The sequence below is a fragment of the Thermobia domestica genome, chromosome 3 (genome assembly GCF_964235325.1).
Source record: "Thermobia domestica chromosome 3, izTheDome1.hap1.1, whole genome shotgun sequence".
NCBI lineage: Eukaryota > Metazoa > Arthropoda > Insecta > Zygentoma > Lepismatidae > Thermobia > Thermobia domestica.
In genome coordinates, this window is record NC_137456.1 from 165,478,981 (window position 1) to 165,499,737 (window position 20,757).

The window sequence follows — 20,757 nt, forward strand, 5'->3', positions numbered from 1 at the left end:
AGCAATTGTTGTTGAATAGCAGATATTCTACAAAAAATATAGTCCAATTGATTTCTAAAATCTAAAAGAACATGTTTAACTGTTATTACTACATTATGAATTATTTTTATTTGATCATTAAATCGGTTCTTTAAAGTTTGGATTTCTCCAGTTAATAATTCATCATGTTTCCTTAATGCCTCTATTGAAGACGATAATTTTTGTTGTTGTATTAAGTTGTATGTAGATAACCCAATTGAACCAAGTCCTAAAATCCAGGAAAATATTGATCTTTTGTTTCTATTAGAATGTATACAAGATGCTTTACCGTTTTGATATTGAAACGCACATGGAATTGTATTCATAATTTTTTTCCCTAAAAAGTCTTTCATTTTTCCGAATTCCCTCTTGTATATTTTTTAGGCCAGGACATTCTGAAACTACCGGTATTGCCTCATGAAAGTTTATATGTATTTTTAAAGTAGTGTAAATGTCTTCTGTTGTGTGCACTGCAAAAGAATTTTGCGATATGGCTATGCCTAATTTTTCCATAGTAAACTGTTGTGGACTGGCAATAGTATACATTACCATATTGCAGTAGAATAGAATTTCTAATACTCGCATTTTCCCTGAAAAGTAGAAAATACTATCCTCACTATAATGAAATTATTTATTTTATTTTATGAAACTATGTTTAGTTATACCAATAAATTAATACATCAATTATTTTAGTACACCTTTTTTTTAATGAAATTATCTTACGTTTTTAGCGTGTGCAACATTGAATGGTTTTATTCTTCTTATGTCGAATGTATCAACCTTCTGTTCATTTTTGTCTGTTAGATATTTGATTCGATACGAATTCTCGTTTATTTTTCTAAAATTTCACCTCGCGTTTTAAATTTCTGTCCGAAACATGCAGGAACACCCGGCTTCTATGCAATATCTTGAATGAGAACCTGTTGACCCGGTTCAAATTGTTGTGATTTGAACTTTTGTTCGATATATTTTTTCTGGGTTTTGAATCTTCGCTGAAGATTCCTGTATGCTAAATCTCGTGCCTCCTTTAAGTTTTCAAGTCGCATTTCGTTCTCTTCATATTCGCATGAAATATCTAAAGAAGCATCTAATTGTGTCCTCGGTTCGAAACCGTGTAGTAAGAAAAACGGAGTGTGTTTCGTTCCTTCATGAACATGAGAGTTCAATGTAAAAATAATAGACGGTAATAAAATGTCCCAGTTCGTCATCTTTTTGTCTACATAGTGCTTTAGACAATTCCGTACTACGTCATTCATGCGTTCAGCTAGACCTGCAGAATAGTGTGCCCCTGTATTTGCAAAATTTAGGTGAATACCGAACTTTTCAGCCATTTCTTCCATCAATTTTCCCCTATGTGCAGATAGTCTATCTCATACTATTTGCTTTGGTATACCATATTTTAAAATTATTTCATCATAAATAACTTGACTAATGGAATCGGCGCTTAAGTCTGGTATCGATTTAGCAATGGTAAAGCGCGTAGCCATGTCGACCATTATACACACATACTTATGCCTGTAGGTGCTTGATAATGGGAGAGGGACAAATTCGTCAATACAAATTGACTCCATTGGCGCGTATTGCGGATAAGTTTGGGGGTGCAATGGTGTTCTCCCCGGTCTTCTCTTATTAACCTGACATGTGATGCAAGTTGCGCATTTATCATGCAAAAACTTTTTCATGTTTGGCATGTAGATCATTTTTAATGCATTATTATAACATTTTGTGAAAGAAAAATGACCTCCCCCGTAATGGTCTGTGTGAAGTTTTTGAAAAACATATTCGCGTAATGAATAAGGAATGCAAAGCAAGTATTTCACTTTATTTGCGAAACGATGCTTTCTAAACAATCGGCCATCCCTAATTTCAAATGCAGATGCCTGTCTTTCCATCCGTCCGTCACATTCTTCTGGTTTATCGAGAGCTCGAAATATTGGCCCAAAGTGAGGATCACTTTCTTGTAGTTTTCCTACATCTATTCCTTCCTCAAATGACATGAATGTATTTAACTCGTCAAAATGAAAGTCTTCCTTTGTTGGGTTTATATTCGTGTCCCTACTTAATATATCACTAGGATTGTGATCGCCTCTCACGTGCACTGGTATGTATTTATAATCTTCTAAATGTAATGCCCATCTAACCAATTTTGGGGATAATTTAGGGGCGTTTTAAGGTAGGTCAAACATTTACAGTCTGTGTAAAGTTCAAATTCGTTCCCGTATAAATAAAAATTAAACGCTTTACAAGCTGATAAAATTGATAATAATTCAAGCTCTACTATGTGGCGTTTCTGTTCCGTTGGTCTTAATAATCTACTGTAATACCCCAGTGGTGTCCATTGACCATTTTCTTGCTTTTGTAGCAAACAACTTCCGATCGGTTTTTGACATGCATCTGTACATAATCGTAGGGGTCTTCCCTCTACGTAAGGTGAGAGAATCGGAGCTTCCATGAGTACTTTTTTAAATTTTGAAACGCGGTTTCGTGCTCTTCCTTCCACTCGAATTTTTTTCCTCGTCTAAGCATAATTTGTAATGGCTCCACCAAAGAGGCATAATCCTTACAGTATTTTCTTACATAATTACACAACCCAAGAAATGATTTTAAATGTTTTGGTGTCTTTGGTGTTTGAAAACACTTGATAGCATTAATAATTTTGTCACTGATTTGAAAACCCATAGGACTAACAATATGTCCGAGAGCAATTATTTGATTTTGCAAGAATTTACATTTTTCTACTGATAATTTCAAACCTGCTTTCCTTAATCTTTTAAGTACACTACGCAAAATGGCCACCATTTGCTCCTGATTGTTACAATATACAAAAATGTCATCCATATAGAACGATACGTTTTCTGGGGCAACATTTGCTAACGTTATAGACATAATTCTGGTATAGATCGCGGGCGCTGATAGATATCTCTGCGGTAGAACTACATGACGGTAACTCCCTAAGCCTGGTATATTAAACGCTGTACAATCTCTAGATTCTTCAGTAATTGGGATTTGAAAATAGGCTGATTTTACGTCACAGACTGAGTACCAAAGATGTCCTCCCATTGTTGACAAAATATTATGTATAGGCGGTAATGACGTTGAATGAAATACTGCATGTTTATTGAGAACCCTGGCATCCAAAACACACCGGAGCGAGTTATCTGGCTTCTTTATAAATAGCATTGGACTATTATACGGGCTAGACGCAGGTTCTATTATGTTTTGTTCTAAAAGTGTGTTAATCTGGTCACGAACCAATGACTTACATGCTGCCGGTAAGGGATATTGGGGACGGTGAAAAGGTGCTTTTGTTTTAAGTTCTATGTGATGTTCATAGTTTTTTACCCTTCCAATAGTACTAGAATCCCATGCAAATATGTCACTAAACTCATAACAGAGATCTACTAATTTCTTTCTAACTTCAGGATCTGCTTTTTCTCCTATCACTAGTTTTTCTCATCAAATTTTAGCCTTTCTTTTTCTATTTCATTTTCTGAGTCTTCACTATTTACTGTATAACATTTTTCTTCCCTGACATAGTCTTCTCCATAACCTACTACTGTATTCACTTTCAAAACTACTTTCCTCTCTAAAGGATTTGTAATTTCTAGCAAATTCTGTTCTTTAGATAGTAGAGTTCTCGGTATTAATATCTTATAGTCATGTTCTAGCTTTCTGTTTGGCTCCAACAAATATTCGTTTCCTGACCATGAATCTACTAATTTTACAGGAACATGTACTTTACTTCTAGGTGGAAAATACACTGTTTTACTCAAAACAAATTTTGGCACTATACATGTTTTTAAGATATTATGTACTTTCTCAGAAACCGGAAGTGGTGTTTTGTCACTTTTTATTATTTTCTTGGGTGGTCTCCCAAATCTGTGTAAAGTCAAAGTTTTGTTTCCATAATCTAATTTCATTTCGTGCGGATGTAAGAAATCATTGCCTAGTAACAAATCGTGAGGAAATCCTTTTATTACTCGAAAGCTATGGTGAAAATTTTTCCCAGCAATGGAAAACCAAACAATTGCTATTTTATTTACTGAAATAGAATTCTGAGTTATTTCCTTAATCCTAGTCTCAATATTCCTAACTGCTGCATCGGGGGAATTAGACTTTCATTTATTATGGACAATTGGGATGCAGAATCTATGACAGCTTTCATTCGTCTATTTTCTATATAAACTGGTAAGAGTATCATTTCATTCTCACATTGAATGGAGGGTAATATTTGTTTTTTCTTATTAACCATACAACCTGTAAATGCGCCCCTACCATTTACAGTCTTTTCTAGTTTAAAGTTTGCTGAACTCCCTGCATTGAATTATTCTGACAGTTTTTACATGTGGAACAACCCTGGCCATATGGTACAAAATGTACAGCATTGTAATTTAAATTACTGTTATGCCCCTGTGGTTGTACTGGCTGATAATACACAGGATACTGTTGTGGTGGTCCGTTCCATTGATTCCAACCCTGCCTATTATTGTAATTATTTTGACAACGTCTTTTACCACGACCTCTATTCGGATTAAAATTACCTCTATTCTGAGAACAGTTCCCTTTATTCTGATTAAAATTTCCTCTGTTATTCGAATTTCTACCATTATTCGAGTTCTGACCATTTTGCTTATTTTGGCCTCAAAATTCTTTTGCTTTCCACCTCGAAAATTTTGAGACGAATTATTTTCTTTCTCTGTATTGTTTACTGTTTGTGCCTGACAAATCATTGTTAGTTTTAACTCTTCTAGTGTTTTTTCTATTCGCGCCATTTGCGTACTAGATGATGGTTCTACCTTCATTTCTTTATTTTCTACTGAGTCTTTTTGACTACTCTGAGACTTCTTTGATTCCTTAGCTATCACTATTTTATCATCATCTGTATCACTATCTGATGAATCTCCTATTCGTACTGGTTTCTTAATTCTAGTTATTAATTCCTGCACCGAAACTGACTCTTTTTTCTCTTTTCCCTTTTCACGCTTCTTCCTTCTTTCTATTTTACATTTATTTTTCTCTACCTTTAACAAATCTTCTATAAACTCATCAATAGTGTCGTATGTCTTTATTCCTAGTTTGTCTATATAGTAAGGTAGCAACCCTGATGCTATTAACCCTATTTTCTTCGTATCGTCCATGTCTTTGTCAAATTTCTCTATAAGGGCTAACATGTCATATACAAAATTTATTATAGGCTCTCCTTCCTTCTGCAACCTATCCCTAATTCTTTCTTCAATGTCTAATGCAAAATTTGAATTTCGAAATTCTTCTATTAACTCCTTTTCAAGTTATTATACTGTGCATTGTCAACATCCTTCTTGTCTAAGAATATTTTTATCCATTGCCTACACTGACCTTTGAAAACAGCTGGCAATAACAATTTCTTCTTATTATCATCGTAACCATTGATTTGGCATGCGTCGTCAAATTCCTCAAAGAATGCAACTATGTCATTTCCTGACTTTATATCAAAACGCGGTAGCTTGCATAAATCTGCTTGTATGTTTACCGTTACTGGATTAGCCTGCATGTTTGAGTGACCTTGATCGCTACTAATATTGCCAGAATTGTTCGTACTTCTAAACGTTAATCGTGTATCAGATACCTGAGTAATTACGTATTTTCTCTGTCTAGGAGGAGTAACACACTGAAGAATCTGATCTAATGTACTGTCTAATTCGTCTATTGCTTCATTTTGTTTCCTTATAACTTGTCTAAAAGACATACCATTCACCTAAGAACATTAATAAAATAAGAACCTTGAACCTATAAGCCTGTATATCTAAAATACGAGTAAATCCCTTATACCATTTTAACATTAATAATCACCTACATGTTAAAGTAACTTATAAATTATACCTATATTATTGTTTCATTGTTTCACTTTTTTTTAAGATCTTACAATAACCTAGGATCTTTGAAAAGGCGTAAGCCTAACGCGTCTTCCACCATGTGGTTATGCTTAAGGTTTATCCTAATGGGGGTACATTGCGAGAGGTTTTCTTTCTTAAACATAACCGACTCCTTCTTATACTCCTGATAGAAGTGTTACGTAACATTAAATTAACTAAGAAATTCTAGGCGTGAATAAAAGATACAAGCCTCAAATGTGTGATTGATTTTAATTTTAGTGAAGTCATGAGATGTTTGTGAATTGGTTTATGTGTAGAGACATTTTGGCAGTTGACAGATTTCTTAAGCACATACCTGATTTTCTTGTTGAAAATTATTGTCCCACGACAGTCACTCCAGGTCCAATCTCAGCCCAAGTCCTTATTGACACAACAGTGACTTTCCAAATTTTATCTGATGTAGAATTTAATGTTCGAAGTCTCAAGACAAAATTGTTTCAAATAACTCAGTTACATTGAGACTATCAACGATGTAATCTCTGGTCGCTCTCTCTCTATCCCGGAAATATCGTGAGGTTATATACTATTTCTTTTGCTGAGGTTGTTACCCAAAGTGACGTAGATCCATGGCATGACCCAGAAACTCGGGTTCATGTACAAGTCGGAATTTGGTTCAGACGAAGAAATCTGTCAACGCAAGATTTACATAATGAGGAAGTTCATTATGTAAGTCAAACTGTCTTCAGCACATAAAACGAATTCACAGACAATTACATAATTCTTAACATTTTATTATAGTTTTAATCTGTATTTAGATAAAGGAATCTTTTCCTGTTTTGTTCATCTTTAAGAGTTGAATTTAGAACCAAAGTACAACATAAAAAGTTTATAACTGGCCGGTTACAATATATATATATATATATCATGCCCCCTTCGGAACGTTTGGCTCCCCATTTGTCTGGATTGCTACCCCCTTTATGGGTGGTCCTGATGATATGCCTAGATTTAATGTTGGCTACATAGTCGAGCTCAAGTACGTCATATTAATTTTGAAAATTCATTTGGAGAGTTTCTAACAAATAAATTATTATATCGAGTGCTTGAACTCACCTTGAATAAATTTAACCGTGGCGTTAAAAGCCAATAGCGCAGTAACCCAATAACGTGCTTGTAATAGTTTGTATTGTATGTATTCTGTTCATGATTTGATCTGTTATATTGTCTTAATGAATATAACATATTTGATTATTATAATATGGTCATCTGGCAACCCTTAGCTTATGAATCAATCTTCATAACTGTGATATAAAATAAGCCAGAGAGAACAATACCGTGGCAAAGAATACCAAAATCGAGTCGTGGCAAACAACAAGTAATCCCTTTTAGCAAGTGCACCAGCGGTCGTGAATTTTTGAACCCAAATAGCTTAATAGAGGAGTGGAGATTAAAATTTTACGTTCGAACAGCACTATAAATACATAAGTTGCCAAAAACTATTTAGATTTTTACAAAAAGGAAACCTAATAAAATTTTAGAAACAAATTTAGATAGCCGATGAACATTTTTTAGATCAGACACATTTGGCGGATAATTTCAAGAATTGAGGGGAGTAAAACTAGCTGAAGCGCCTCTTACGAGGATTTGAGGGATTAGGCGGTAAAATGATAAAAAATATAAAAAATGCAGTTCTCCTTTGCTCAAAAGAACGAATAAGGGCGGGAGGGATTTTTTCTTGAAATAAGAAACAATGGAAGTTTGCTGTTGAGCATTTTCTTTTATAAAACTTAATATATATGTTGAATAAAATTTAAAAGAAGCCATGTTTGTCCTCCCCCCCCAAAAAAAATAGAAAATATGAATCCTCTAAAATAACACAAGATTCAGACAACTTCGAAAAAAATTATAATGTAAAAGAGAAGAAATAAACAAATGTAACTATCCTGAAAAGGGTAGAGTACAAATACCACCGTTTGTTTGAGGTAGAAAGTAGAAAAACAAAAGGAGATAATACTATTGGCTGTAAAGAAGCCTATTGAGGTTGAATAGTAACTAAAATTTAAAAAGAAGATAGTTTTATAGAAAGAAAAGCAACAAACGATTTTAAATGATGCATAGTTTTGTTTATACGGCTGTTTGCTCTGAGGATCTAATACTACTACCAATAATAATAATAATAGGGATTTAGGATTTAGATTTTTGGGCTTTCGGCATCGAAGGCCATTTAGACCTTCACGATTTGAAGGATGAAGTCCCTCGGCAAGCACACTATCCGGGGAAAGGGAAGGAAGGAAGGAAGCAGCCTGGGACCTATACGTTAGGTACCACCCCGGCATTTGCCTGGTGTGAATAAGGACAACCCAGGAAAACCTCATTCAGGGTGGCTGGCCTGAGAAAGCGTGTTACACTTTTTCGACCGAGTGACCCCACCGGGAATCGAACCCGGGACCGCTCTCACCGAATAATAATAATAATAATAATAATAATAATAATAATAATAATAACTTTATTTTCAGTGCCGTGAACAGCTCATTGGCAAAAATACAGCACTGTGTTAAGACCATTATACAATCATTTAAAACAGATAAGAAAATTTGTGATATAGAATGAGTATTAGTAGGTTAAGACTCTTGTCAGAAGTTTATTATATTCACATTACAAGATTAAAGCTGATTATAAAATAAGATTAAAATAGATACAGTCAATATCATAAAATACTATTTACAGAACCATGGAAATTAAAGCTTCATTTAACTATCGTTTAAATAATGTCTCAACTTTGCTTAAAATTTCGTATCCTCTATGTAAAAGATCCTGGTTACCTACTGTCACTTTTTCACATAAAATATTGGTTCTTTGAACAAAATGTTATAACTAAAGATATTCTGCCGATATATAATAATAATAATAAAATCAAGACCCTTGTCATGAAGTTAAAACAGTTGGAAAAAATATAATAAAATAAAATAGTTGCTCTATTGTTTCTCCCAACATATGTTCAATTTAAACTGTTATAAGACATTGTCACTCTTCTCAATATTTCACGTTTTGAATTTAGTGCTACCAATGTTGACTGACTTCTTACACTATAACACGGCACTCTTATTACTATATTTTCCAAGCAGTAACCGCTACTATATTTATTATCCAATACCATTTGAATAAAGTATTTATCCATAAAATTTATTCTTTCTGCTAGAGATTGATGTCCCCCAAAAGTTAACCAATATTCATACTCGTGTAAATAGTAGTCCTTTTTTATTTTATAACATAGTAGTCGTATAAAACATTTCTGTACTGCTTCGAGTTTGTTAATAAGCATATTAGACAAACTGTTCCAAACGACTGAACCAAATTCAAGTTTGGATCTAACAAGTGTCTTATATAAGTACACATAAGAACTACCATTTAAAAAATCAGACCACTGATTAAAGATGAAACCTACTGTTTTTCTCGTTGATTGCACTGAATCATTTATGTGATTACTAAATTTTAATTGTCTGTCATAAATAATACCAAGATCTTTAATTTGTTCTACTTTGTTTATTCTTACTCCATGAATTTTATATTTGCTGACAAAGTATTGAGTTTTATTAGTAAATGTCATATATATTTGTTTTTCTCAGAGTTAATTGTTAATAAATTATTCTCGCACCAATGATTTACTGGATCTAAGTCTTTCTGCAGGAGAAAATTATCATACTCATTATTAACTACTCTAAAGAGCTTTATGTCATCTGCGTATAATCGTATTTTTGAATACCTGACTTTTCCTGGTAGATCATTGATGAATAGAGAAAAAAGAAGCAGACCCAGGGGAGACCCTTGAGGTATCCCCTTCCCTATTTGACCTTGACTAGATGTTACCTTGCCAATTTTGGGCAAAGTTCTAGAACACAGGTTCAGTCTTCCTATTTACCTGTAATAAAGACCGAAAACAACGTGTCCTGCGGGGCTCTAACCCGCCTTTACTCGCTCACGCTCACTCGGCAATACTATATGAATTAAATATTAAATTTTGGTACTACCAAAGGAACCAACTTACCTACTAACCTATATGGGAGGACCTGTGTTCTAGAACCTTCCCCCAATTTTTACTTTAAAAGTTCTATTTGGTAAGTAACTTTCAAACCATTTAATATAAGACAGTGATAGGCCAGTGTCTGATAATTTATTCAGAAGTAATTTATGGTTAATAGACTCAAAAGCCTTTGACATATATAACATCAACCTGTAAATTACTTTTTAGTGGAAGTACGTAAAATCTGTAAAATGAATGATATTCTTTGAAATCGATCTACCTTTATAAAAACTATGTTGCGTATCACTTAAAATATTCTTTACATTAAAATATAAATGTTGGTGTACGATTAATTCAAAAATCTTAGAGAATGCACTTACCAAACTAATAGGCCTATAATTTTTAACATCATATCTATCGCCAGATTCGTATATTGGAACAACATATATTTGCTTCCATTTTGAAGGAAACACTCCAGCCTTTAACGATGCGTTACATATAATAGGTAAATTTGACACTATTTCATTACTACAGGCTTTAATGACATAATATGGAATATTATCAGGCCCAGGTGTAGTACTTCCCTTAATTTTACTGATTGTTTCAATGATATCTTTTTGCGTGATAGATGGAGTACAAATGGGTACATAATTATCATTATATTCTGTCGGTTTCAGAACCTTACATTTCTTATTTTGGTTGGAATCAGAATGAAAAGAATTATGAAATACAACTTTAAAACATTCTGCTATGTATAAAATTTCTGACACTGATGTATTATTATATTTTATGTTTTGGTATTTGTTTGTTATGTGATTGTTTGAATGTTCTCCAGAAGTACAAACTGTCATTAAAAATACTGTTCCCCAACGTTAAGAAGTAAAATTTTCTAGTCTCTAGATATTTCTTTTTGACCAACTTTCTTAAATCGGAGTACCTCTGGTACCATATTTTATTATTTGATTGTTTGACCTTTACAAAATTTTTTTTTTTTTTTTTTTTTTTTAGAGTGGTGGGTAGTAACAGTACTTTACTTATTGTGTTGGAAGGTGATGGACATAAATTTAAGTACAACATTTGTTAATTGGTAAAGAACTTGGAATCAATGGGTGTAAAGAAACGGCCACTAGAGGGTTTCGCCCTCTCTCTTGGCCAGGGGTGTAGGAGCATCAATTATTCTTTATTAAACTCATAGTTGGGTAAGGAGCTGTGAAACAATCATTGTTATTATACACTAACAAAAAATCAAAAAATAAAGATATTAAACAACAATAACATTAATAATATATCAATAATACCAAACTAGTAATGAAAGGTGCACATAGAAAAATATAACAAAAGGTGCGGAAAAAAAACTGAAACTAATGAATAACGTAGAAAATGCATAAATGGATAAATGATGATGAGTGAGGTGCTCGTAACGCCACAACACAACATATAGATGTTAGTACAAACAAATGCAGATTAATCTTCTGTCCTGGGGCGTCTCAGGACTGATGAGAAACATGGGGTAAGCCCAGATTAGTGTTGTAGAGAGACAAGTGCTATGATGGAAAAAGATGCGGGAGATGTTGACGGATGAGTTGGTGACGGAAAAAGATGGCATGATGGTGATCTGCTGGAAGGGTGCGGATGTATATGGAAAGCAAAACGCTGAGTGGTGTATAGCAGTACTTAGATGGAGATTCTTGTTGTAAATCAGTAAATATGGTGTCAAGAAAGATATCTTTACGATCATGGAGACTGGTAGCTATGAACTTATGACGCAATTGTGCTATGTGTTGAACAAGCGGAGGAAAGGTAATTTTTTCATACAAGTCAGTATTATGATACGGAAGTTTGATCCTAAATGCAAGACGAATGGCATGTCTCTCTAGAATTTCAAGCCTATTGTAAAATTTCGGAGGCGCTGAACACCAGGCTATGTGTCCAAATGTAAGTATACTCCGCATAAATGCTTTGTATGTGTTAAGCAATAATTTGGAATTTAGACCCCAGGTCTGGCCAACCAGACGACGAAGAAGTTGTAAACGGTTCTTTGCTTTGATAGCAAGTTTCTGAAGGTGGGGTGTCCATCGCAACTTACTGTCAAAAATGATTCCTAAGTATGTGACAGTTTTTGCTGGCTGAAGAAAGTGATCTCCCACACGTATTTGTAATAAATTTGGATTTCTTCTAACTTTACTGCGGCATTTAGGAGGTAAAATAACAAGTGATTGTGTTTTGTCTTCATTAACTGAAAGTCTCCATTTACTACACCAATTCAGAAAGCTAGTAATTGTTGTCTGTAAGTTTGTATTAATCTGCTGTATTGTGTTTCCCAGTGTAAGAAAAGCTGTGTATCGGGAACCGGTCAAAACCCCCACAGCCAAAACCCCCACACTCAAGAAATGTCAAAACGCCCACACAAACGGTCATAACCCCCACACAAATGGACAAATCTCCCAAACGCACGAACGGTCAAAACCCCCACAGCCAAAACCCCCACACTCAAGAAATGTCAAAACGCCCACACGATCGGTCATAACCCCCACACAAATGGACAAATCTCCCAAATACACGAACGGTCATAACCCCCACAGCCAAAACCCCCACACTGGTAGTCGGTCATAACCTCCAACGGTCATAACTCCCACACAAATGGACAAAACAGCCACACATAGCAACGGTCACAATCCCCACATAAATGGACAAAACCCCCACACAACTGGACAAAACTCCCACATGCAGAAATAGTCACAACTGCCACACAAATTGACAAAACCCCCATACTCATGTATTGCCCTTGTACTTTTTAATAACATTTTTTATTCCACTTAAACTGATGTTGCAACTATTCTTCTTGGGCGTCATAAAGAGCCGCAACAAAGACGTGAAATAACGATCATTTCAGAGTGTGGGGGATTTGTCCGATTTTGTGGGAGTTTTGTCCATTTATGTGGGGATTATGACCGTTGCTATGTGTGGCTGTTTTGTCCATTTGTGTGGGGGTTATGACCGATTGTGTGGGCGTTTTGACATTTCTTGAGTGTGGGTGTTTTGGCTGTGGGGGTTTTGACCGTTCGTGCGTTTGGGAGATTTGTCCATTTGTGTGGGGGTTATGACCGATCGTGTGGGCGTTTTGACATTTCTTGAGTGTGGGGGTTTTGGCTGTGGAGGTTTTGACCGTTCGTGCGTTTGGGAGATTTGTCCATTTGTGTGGGGGTTATGACCGTTTGTGTGGGTGTTTTGACATTTCTTGAGTGTGGGGGTTTTGGCTGTGGGGGTTTTGACCTAGACCCGCTGTATCATCAGCATATTGAAAGAGATAAGTGTTCGGTGATGGAGATGGTAAATCGGAAGCATAGAGTATGTACAAAAGAGGAGATAGACTAGAGCCTTGCGGTACTCCTGTGTATGGGAAGACTGGATGTGATAATGAGTTGTTTATGCTGACATAGGCTATTCGGTTGAGTAGAAAAGAAAATATGACTCGGAGGTATGTAACAGGAAGACCCAGTTTAAGAAGTTTATAAAATAATCCATAATGCCAAATCCGATCAAAAGCTTTTTCCAGATCCATTAAAACGAGACATGACGGAAGAGACTTATTATAATGATTGGTAATAATGGTAGTTAGACGAAGTAGTTGATCATTTATGCTATAATGAGGTCGAAATCCAGTTTGATGGAGAGGTAGAAGTTGTAGTTCCATAATGTATGGGTGTAAACGAGATACGAGTATTTTTTCAAAGACTTTACCTAACGTGGAAGTTAACTGGATTGGACGATAGGATTGTACGGAATGCGATGGTTTGTTGGGTTTCAGAAACATACAGACTTTAGATACCTTCCAGTCAAGAGGATAGAAACCAGTTCTAAGCATAAATGTATATATCGATGCTAGAAATATGAAAAAATTGACCGAACATTCCTTAAGTAATCTGTAAGTTATTTGGTCAAAGCCTGGGGCAGTACTACGTTTCCGCTTGATGATGGACTGTATCTCCGCGGAGGTGATTTCACGAGTCAAAGGATTATCCGCTTCCAAAGTGTGCTGGATGGAAGGTTGAAGTAATTGTGCAATTGCCTCTTCAGAAACTCTAGGGCTGAATTGATGTGTGCAAGGCGAAGGTGTAAATACTGACTGAAGATGGGTGGCTAAAGCGTCTGCTTTATCTTGATCTGTATCTAGAGATTGATTATCCTGTATGAGAGGATAAGATGAACTAACTGTCTGTCCAGTTAGAAGATGAAATTTCTTCCAGTATTTAGTGGGATGTGACTCTGTATTCAATTCATTGCATGCTTTGCTCCAGGTAAGCCGTTTATGAGCAACAATATAGTTATGAACTGTCCTTTGCCATCGTCTTGCTTGAGTCAAATACTCTGGATTCCGTGTTTGTTCGTATTTTCGAAAGTAAGTGCGAGACTTTTTGACGAGAGCCAAGTACTGCGGAGGTAGCATAGGTTGGTATGTTTTGCCTCGATATGTAGGTATGTTTTTGTTGGCGCTGCTGGTGATAGCTGTGCTAATGCTATGGACGGTATTATTAAGGTCGGTCTCTGATGTCGGTGGTACAAAGGAGGCAAGAGCAATATCTATATCAGTACGAAACTGATCCCAGTTCGCCTTGTCGTATAACATGATAGTTCTCATAGTTAATTCAGATAGCTGTTGTCTCTGATGGTTGATAACGACTTTCACCGGAAGATGGTCGCTGCCGATACAATCTAGTACATGTATGTTGCATTTATCGACCATAGAGGCAGTGCTAATAACAACATCGGGTGTAGTCTGACTGCTTGGTCGTGTATGTTTGGGCAATTGATGGACATGCCCATTTAAATTAAGAGTGACATGATCGAAAAACTCATCTTTATCACGGGCAGAGCGACTGTGAATATTAACGTCGGCTAATATAACAAGATGTTTAAAGTGATGAAACAAATAGGTGAAGAAGGCAAGAGGAATGATATGACCTGGTCGAACGTATATTGTAGCTACTGTTAATATAAGCTGCGGAACGTAAACTGTTGTCACTAGGTGTTCCGGTAACTGCATATGCTGCGGAACAGAGTTGCATCTATAAGTGAGTTTATTACGAACTCCAATTGCAACGCCACCTTGGGCTCGGACGTTATTGTCTGCGTAATCGCAGCGAAGAAATTGATATCGAGGAAATCGGACATAAGTAGCAGGTTTGAGTGCAGTCTCATTTAGTACAAATAAATCGATATTTTCCTCCAACAGTAACTGCTCAAATAATATTCGATGTTGCGCTAAAGAACGAATGTTCAGAAAAAGAAGTGTAAGAGCCATATTCATACACAAAATTACGGAGTTAAACTGCTGTGTCTCGTGGAGCAATATGGAAATGAACGTATGGTCCAGAATATGTAGCATATAAGTTAACTTGAAATATAGCGGAGGCTGCTGCTATAACATGGTCTAGTATAAGTTGACGTTGGAATGGGAAAATATTTTGTAATATGAGTGTTATGTAGCGGAGGAAGTTTTCCACAATAAGAGGAGAGGTGATAGACTGTGACAAAGACACGTTAGAATCTATGGTACGTAGCGGTACCGTCATCTCCGGGTGGTCAGGAGTTGGGTTCGGTTTGCCTTTACATTTATAACTATATGTTGGGTGCTTGTCACTGGAACAGGTCGAGCATAGAGGTGGTTTTCCCGTATTCGGACACTCTTTAGTATCATGGTTGCCAGCACAGTAGCCGCATTTTACGACATTTGGACACTTAGCCGTTATATGTTGGTTATACACCTGGCACTTTTCACATCTAATGGGAAGAGGGAGGCTTGTTCGGGATGGTTCCACCCTATGACGCTTCTTAAATATGTATGCGCCATCTTGTAACAAGGCATCGATGGAGGATTGAGAGGTAGTCAGGACTCTCACCATATATGTTGGACCGTTATTATTTCTGATACGAATACATTTGGTCACTTCAATTCCCTCTGCTTTTAGCTCCTCAAGCACCTCATCATCCGTTATTTCAGGTAAAACTCCGCGAATAACTACGGACATCATTGGTGTTCTCGAAGGTGGAGGATTTTGCTTGATTTTGTCAGGAAGCTTAGACAGTTGTGCAGCTTTGCCAAAAATCTCGTAACTCGCCTTATTACGTAAAGTAATGCCAAAATTTTCGTCCTGAGATTTAATAATAACGCCGCCCCTGGTGAAAACTATCTGTTGGATACTGGCCCTTGGAAGATATTTAATAATCTGATTAAAGATATGGCGGGTGTTACTGTACTTTGGGTCGAAGTTAGTAAGAAGAAAAGAATGCAATTTAGGACGAGCAAGAGTGGCTGCATATGACGGTTGTAATCCAGCAGTAGATGTGCTAGGATCCCCAGTGGTCGTCTGCATTGGTTCTGATTCTTCCGGCTTGCGAATGTAGGTAGGAGAACGAGATCTGGAACGCTTATCAGCCGACTCTAAACTACCCTCCGAGAGCTGACGGGTACGTCGATTGGTTCGCGGATCGCGTTTGGCATCAACCACAGCTTTACTTGTGGGACCTTGAACTAATCCCGGTAGTTTATGCATGGTGCGATAAAAATATGCACCGCATAAATTGATGTAAACAACACCCCGCTCAGATAGTGCTACAGGTAGCCCTAACGAAGCGACAAAAGAGTTGGTCAAACTGTGATTACAAGCAATGACCTTCAAAATTTAAGATAAACCCTCCAGAAGATGAAGATCCTCTGTCAATCTCCTATGTAGGGTATCTGCGCTGATCTCACAAGTACGTTTGCAATACTTGATCACTGCGTAGCGCAGTAACTAACTACAAGAGGAGCTAGGTTCGTAGTTAAGTATCCATGTTTACAAAATATTTTGTTTTCTTTTATTAATGATTTAAGGTCTCTATTCATCCACGGGTCCTTATATATCATATTATTATTATACAGTTTCTTTGGTACAAGGGAATCGAAAACTTCATATATTTTGTCATACAAATTTTCAGACATTTTATCTACATTGTTGGTAGGATCTAGGATCATTAATTTCATGACAGATTATGAATTCTCCAATTAAACGATAGATTTTTGTTAATGGTTCAACATTAAAAATTTATTGTACTATTTTCTATATTCGTCAGCAACAGGTCTAGTACTCTATCTTTATTTACGGCACCATAGGACTTACTTAGATGGTTTAATTGGAGAAGGTTGCTTAATTCTATTACCTTTTCTGCTTTTTTCTTAGCATAAAAATTGCTAGCAGTTACAGTTCCTGTTTCCCAGTCAATTCCTCCAGCATTAAAATCACCTAATATTATAAAATTACTTTTTATGGTCAATAAGTAGGAACATAACCAATCACAGTAGTCTGTAAAATTCTTTAACGGTAGTGTAGGTGGAAAATAGTGCAAACATAGTAAAAGTGGTTTATTGTCAGGGATTAAAATTTTTAATACTATTACGTCCAACCTATCGTCAGGAACTTGTGTCATTGTATACGAGTATTTATTGTTTATTAAAATCATACACCCACCTCCCTTAGATTTGTTTTCTAGTGCCAGGTTCCTATCTTTCCTAATGATATTGTACTTATTTGATAATTGTACGAATGTACATTTGTTTCCTTTAACCATGTTTCTGTGATACAATAGATATCGTAATCTTCACGATTTACTTCGTCCGTGAAAGACCGTTCTTTTGTATTAATACCATTTACATTTTGATAAAATAAGTGCAAGGTACTCATGTTTGGTTTAAGCTGCAAAGAAAGACAAATTTATTTACCTGAATTTTCTTCCTTTTCGCTCAATTCATTTTAAGTTTCTTCTACAACTATTTCACTTTTTAGACGACCCTTAAACCTAGTAAACAACACACCATCTGGCCACACATTTGCATTACATACAGTATCAAACTCATTTTCTTGTACACTTACATAAAATGAAGAGTAACTATTATGTTTGGTTTTAATTTTACGCACTTTCCAACTTCAATATTTACACTTTCTTTCACGAACTCACTAACATCATTACAAGAAACAGTTGGGTCAAGTCGTGCAAGGAATAAAGCAGCGACACGAGAAGGTCTCTTATTGACCTTCAGCTTATCAGTGTTCTTTTTCCTTTCATTAAATTCGAACGATTTCTCTTAGATAGACCTGACTCATGCATTTGGTTTGTTTCTGTCTGTCTTGATTGGATATTACGCATCGAGCGTTTTGTAACAACCTGCCACTCACTATCACCCGCACTTCTGTATTTTTGTGATGTGCTGCAAGCTGATTCATTGACCTTCCTGGTTGTGTTTATATTTTCACCTTGTACACCATTTTGTTTGTTTGGCGATGGACAATTCACTACCTCAGCAAATGTTTTAATTTTATTTCCACTCAATATTAAATCAGTTTTATATTTTCTTGTTTAACTGATATTATTTCAGCTATCAATGAATCATATTTTTCATTCATGTCCTTTAATATTGATAACATTTGACAAAGTTTATTTTGCACTATGTCACAACACGTGAAACAATTTACATTATTTCTATTTAAGACTGTATCTGCATTTTCATCATCTTCATTCTCACTTATTTCAGAGTCTGAATTCTTGCTCTGGCTGTTAATTTGTGTCCTAATATTCTCCGTCAGTATGGGGGTGACCATTGTGCTGTCGTCCCTGTTCCTTATACAATTTTGACATTTGTACGTTGATACACCTTTTTCTGTGTACATATCGTACTCTATATGTCCAAATTTTAGACAACTTTTTACGTGAAATCTTTTTGCACATAAACTACATGCTAGTACTAATTGTTTGCCAAAAAAATGGCATCTCACACAATCCACATGCGTCTTCAGACAGAGCCATCTTGAATAATAATAATAATAATAATAATAATAATAATAATAATAATAATAATAATAATAATAATAATAATAATAATAATAATAATAATAAAACTTTCTTATATTTAAGCTAGATAATAAACTATTTTGTCAAGAATGTTAATTACTTGAAACAACAGAAAATGTGTATTAATGAAATTATTCAAATGAAAACCGTATTTAGCACAATTTGAGAGTTGCCGTTGTATTACCATTATCACACTGATCCAGTACTTTTGTTATTACCACCAGGCACCGAGGTCAAATTTAAAATATCGATGGGTGGAGGATTTCCTTTTATTAATTATACTTCAAGTAGAGTAACAATTAAATATGTCGAATGCAAGTGCCACTAAATGGGTTTGTGAGTAAACTGAGATGACTAAATGAGTTATCACATTAGTTTCGTCCAGTAATATTTTTTCCAAAAAATCTTAGGTTGTGCAACTTTGCTGCTGAGGGGGTTACCTGTCTATCCTGGTCTCTCGCTACTTCTGCCTGTATCTTAGGAGGAAAGCAACAAGCCAAGGGAAAAGAAATAGATAAATGATGTAGTTGAAGTTAATGTTCCATTTCCAATAAGATTAAAGTCAATATGATCTTGTTGATTACCCTCTTTGTACTGCAAGTTGTCAATTTTCAAATTTTCTATTTAAATTTAAATACTATTTTCATAACGGTACCGCTTTGAATTCATATATCTAATATATAGTACAGACTATTAGTACAAGGTCCTTTTCTATTTCGTGTATCAAGAACGTAGCAGCTTCAGTTGTATTTCACATTGTCAATCAGATTTTAATGTCTTTCGGATACAATGTTTCAAAATTACTTCTAGCAAGAAAATTACAAAGCTTAATGTTAATCCAACAATAAGCAACGCAAAAGCTCCCATTAGACCTTTAAGACTTATTGAAATTGTTTTGTCATCCTTATGGTACTCTGAGAAATTCTTAGCTTCCAAATATTTGTCAAATAAAATGTCCTTTTTCCACTTTAAGGTTAAACCAGAACTTACAACTATATTGATAAAGCGCTGAAACAGATTCGTGAATGGCGAATTACGCTTCAGACGTATAACATCAGGAGTTGATATTACAGTTTGAGGCACAACGTACAACAAAGGATGACCTTCAGAATCAAAAAGCAAATGTTCGTACAGTATATCCTGAAATTTGTAAGTTTTACATAGAACAGCAAAATCTTGTTTTCTTATAATCCGTTGAAATATCTTCAAAAAATTATGATCAATTTCTTTCCAATGATTGTATATAGCTTTTGTGTCTGGGTCTTCACTACCCTTGAAGTAGCGTCGATGAGCAAAATGACCTCCAAATGATAATCCTGATATAACCAAATCGTGCATGGAGTTGATATCAGAATATCTTTCTGGCTTTATAACAAAACCATGTAAAGTTGATTGATAACAGGTATTGAATATAAGTGAACCAAAAATCCAAGTTATAAATAACACTCTTATGGAACCTAACTTTGGAGGAGGATTCACTGATATTCCTAACAGAACAGATAAATGATATAACAAAGGAGATGAAAAGATTAAAGTTCCTTTCTGTTACAATAATACATTCATTGTTATTGTACATAAAACAGTGAAAAAGTAGATTAACAAAATATATATCCAAAGTAGAACTTTGAAAGGAAAGAATATATTCATCCACCTTGGATAAAATCCACGTTGAGGAAGTATCCAAACATAATAATTGAAATCTCCTGTCAACACTGGATCAAACACATCATAGTGTTTTAATTTTATTGAAGAGCCAGCTAAATTCCCTTCTAATTCTCCTAATACTACCTTCAACATATCTCCTGTGTAGGATTCATTCTTTAAATTGTAACTTTCTTGATTTCTTGGTCTTGGCTTCACTTGCGGGGAAAAGTTCATTTTCTTCGCAATTACTTCAATCAAATGCAAAAATACACCACCGACTGCCTCAAGTGATCCATTGCTACCACTTCTAGTTATAATTTTAGGCGGCGAGTTTATGGT

At 35.4% G+C, this 20,757-nt stretch overlaps 1 protein-coding gene across 1 annotated transcript; it reads right to left on the bottom strand.

Moving 5' to 3' along the window:
* Positions 1-5,290: 5,290 nt before the first annotated feature.
* LOC145682012 (uncharacterized) lies at positions 5,291-15,190 on the bottom strand. The gene is made up of 3 exons (XM_081753616.1): positions 13,798-15,190; positions 10,269-10,423; positions 5,291-5,752 (listed from the first exon to the last, which is right to left on the bottom strand). Exons 1-3 carry the CDS (start codon positions 15,188-15,190, stop codon positions 5,291-5,293), a joined length of 2,010 nt encoding a protein of 669 aa, XP_081609742.1.
* Between the last annotated feature and the right edge of the window lie 5,567 nt (positions 15,191-20,757).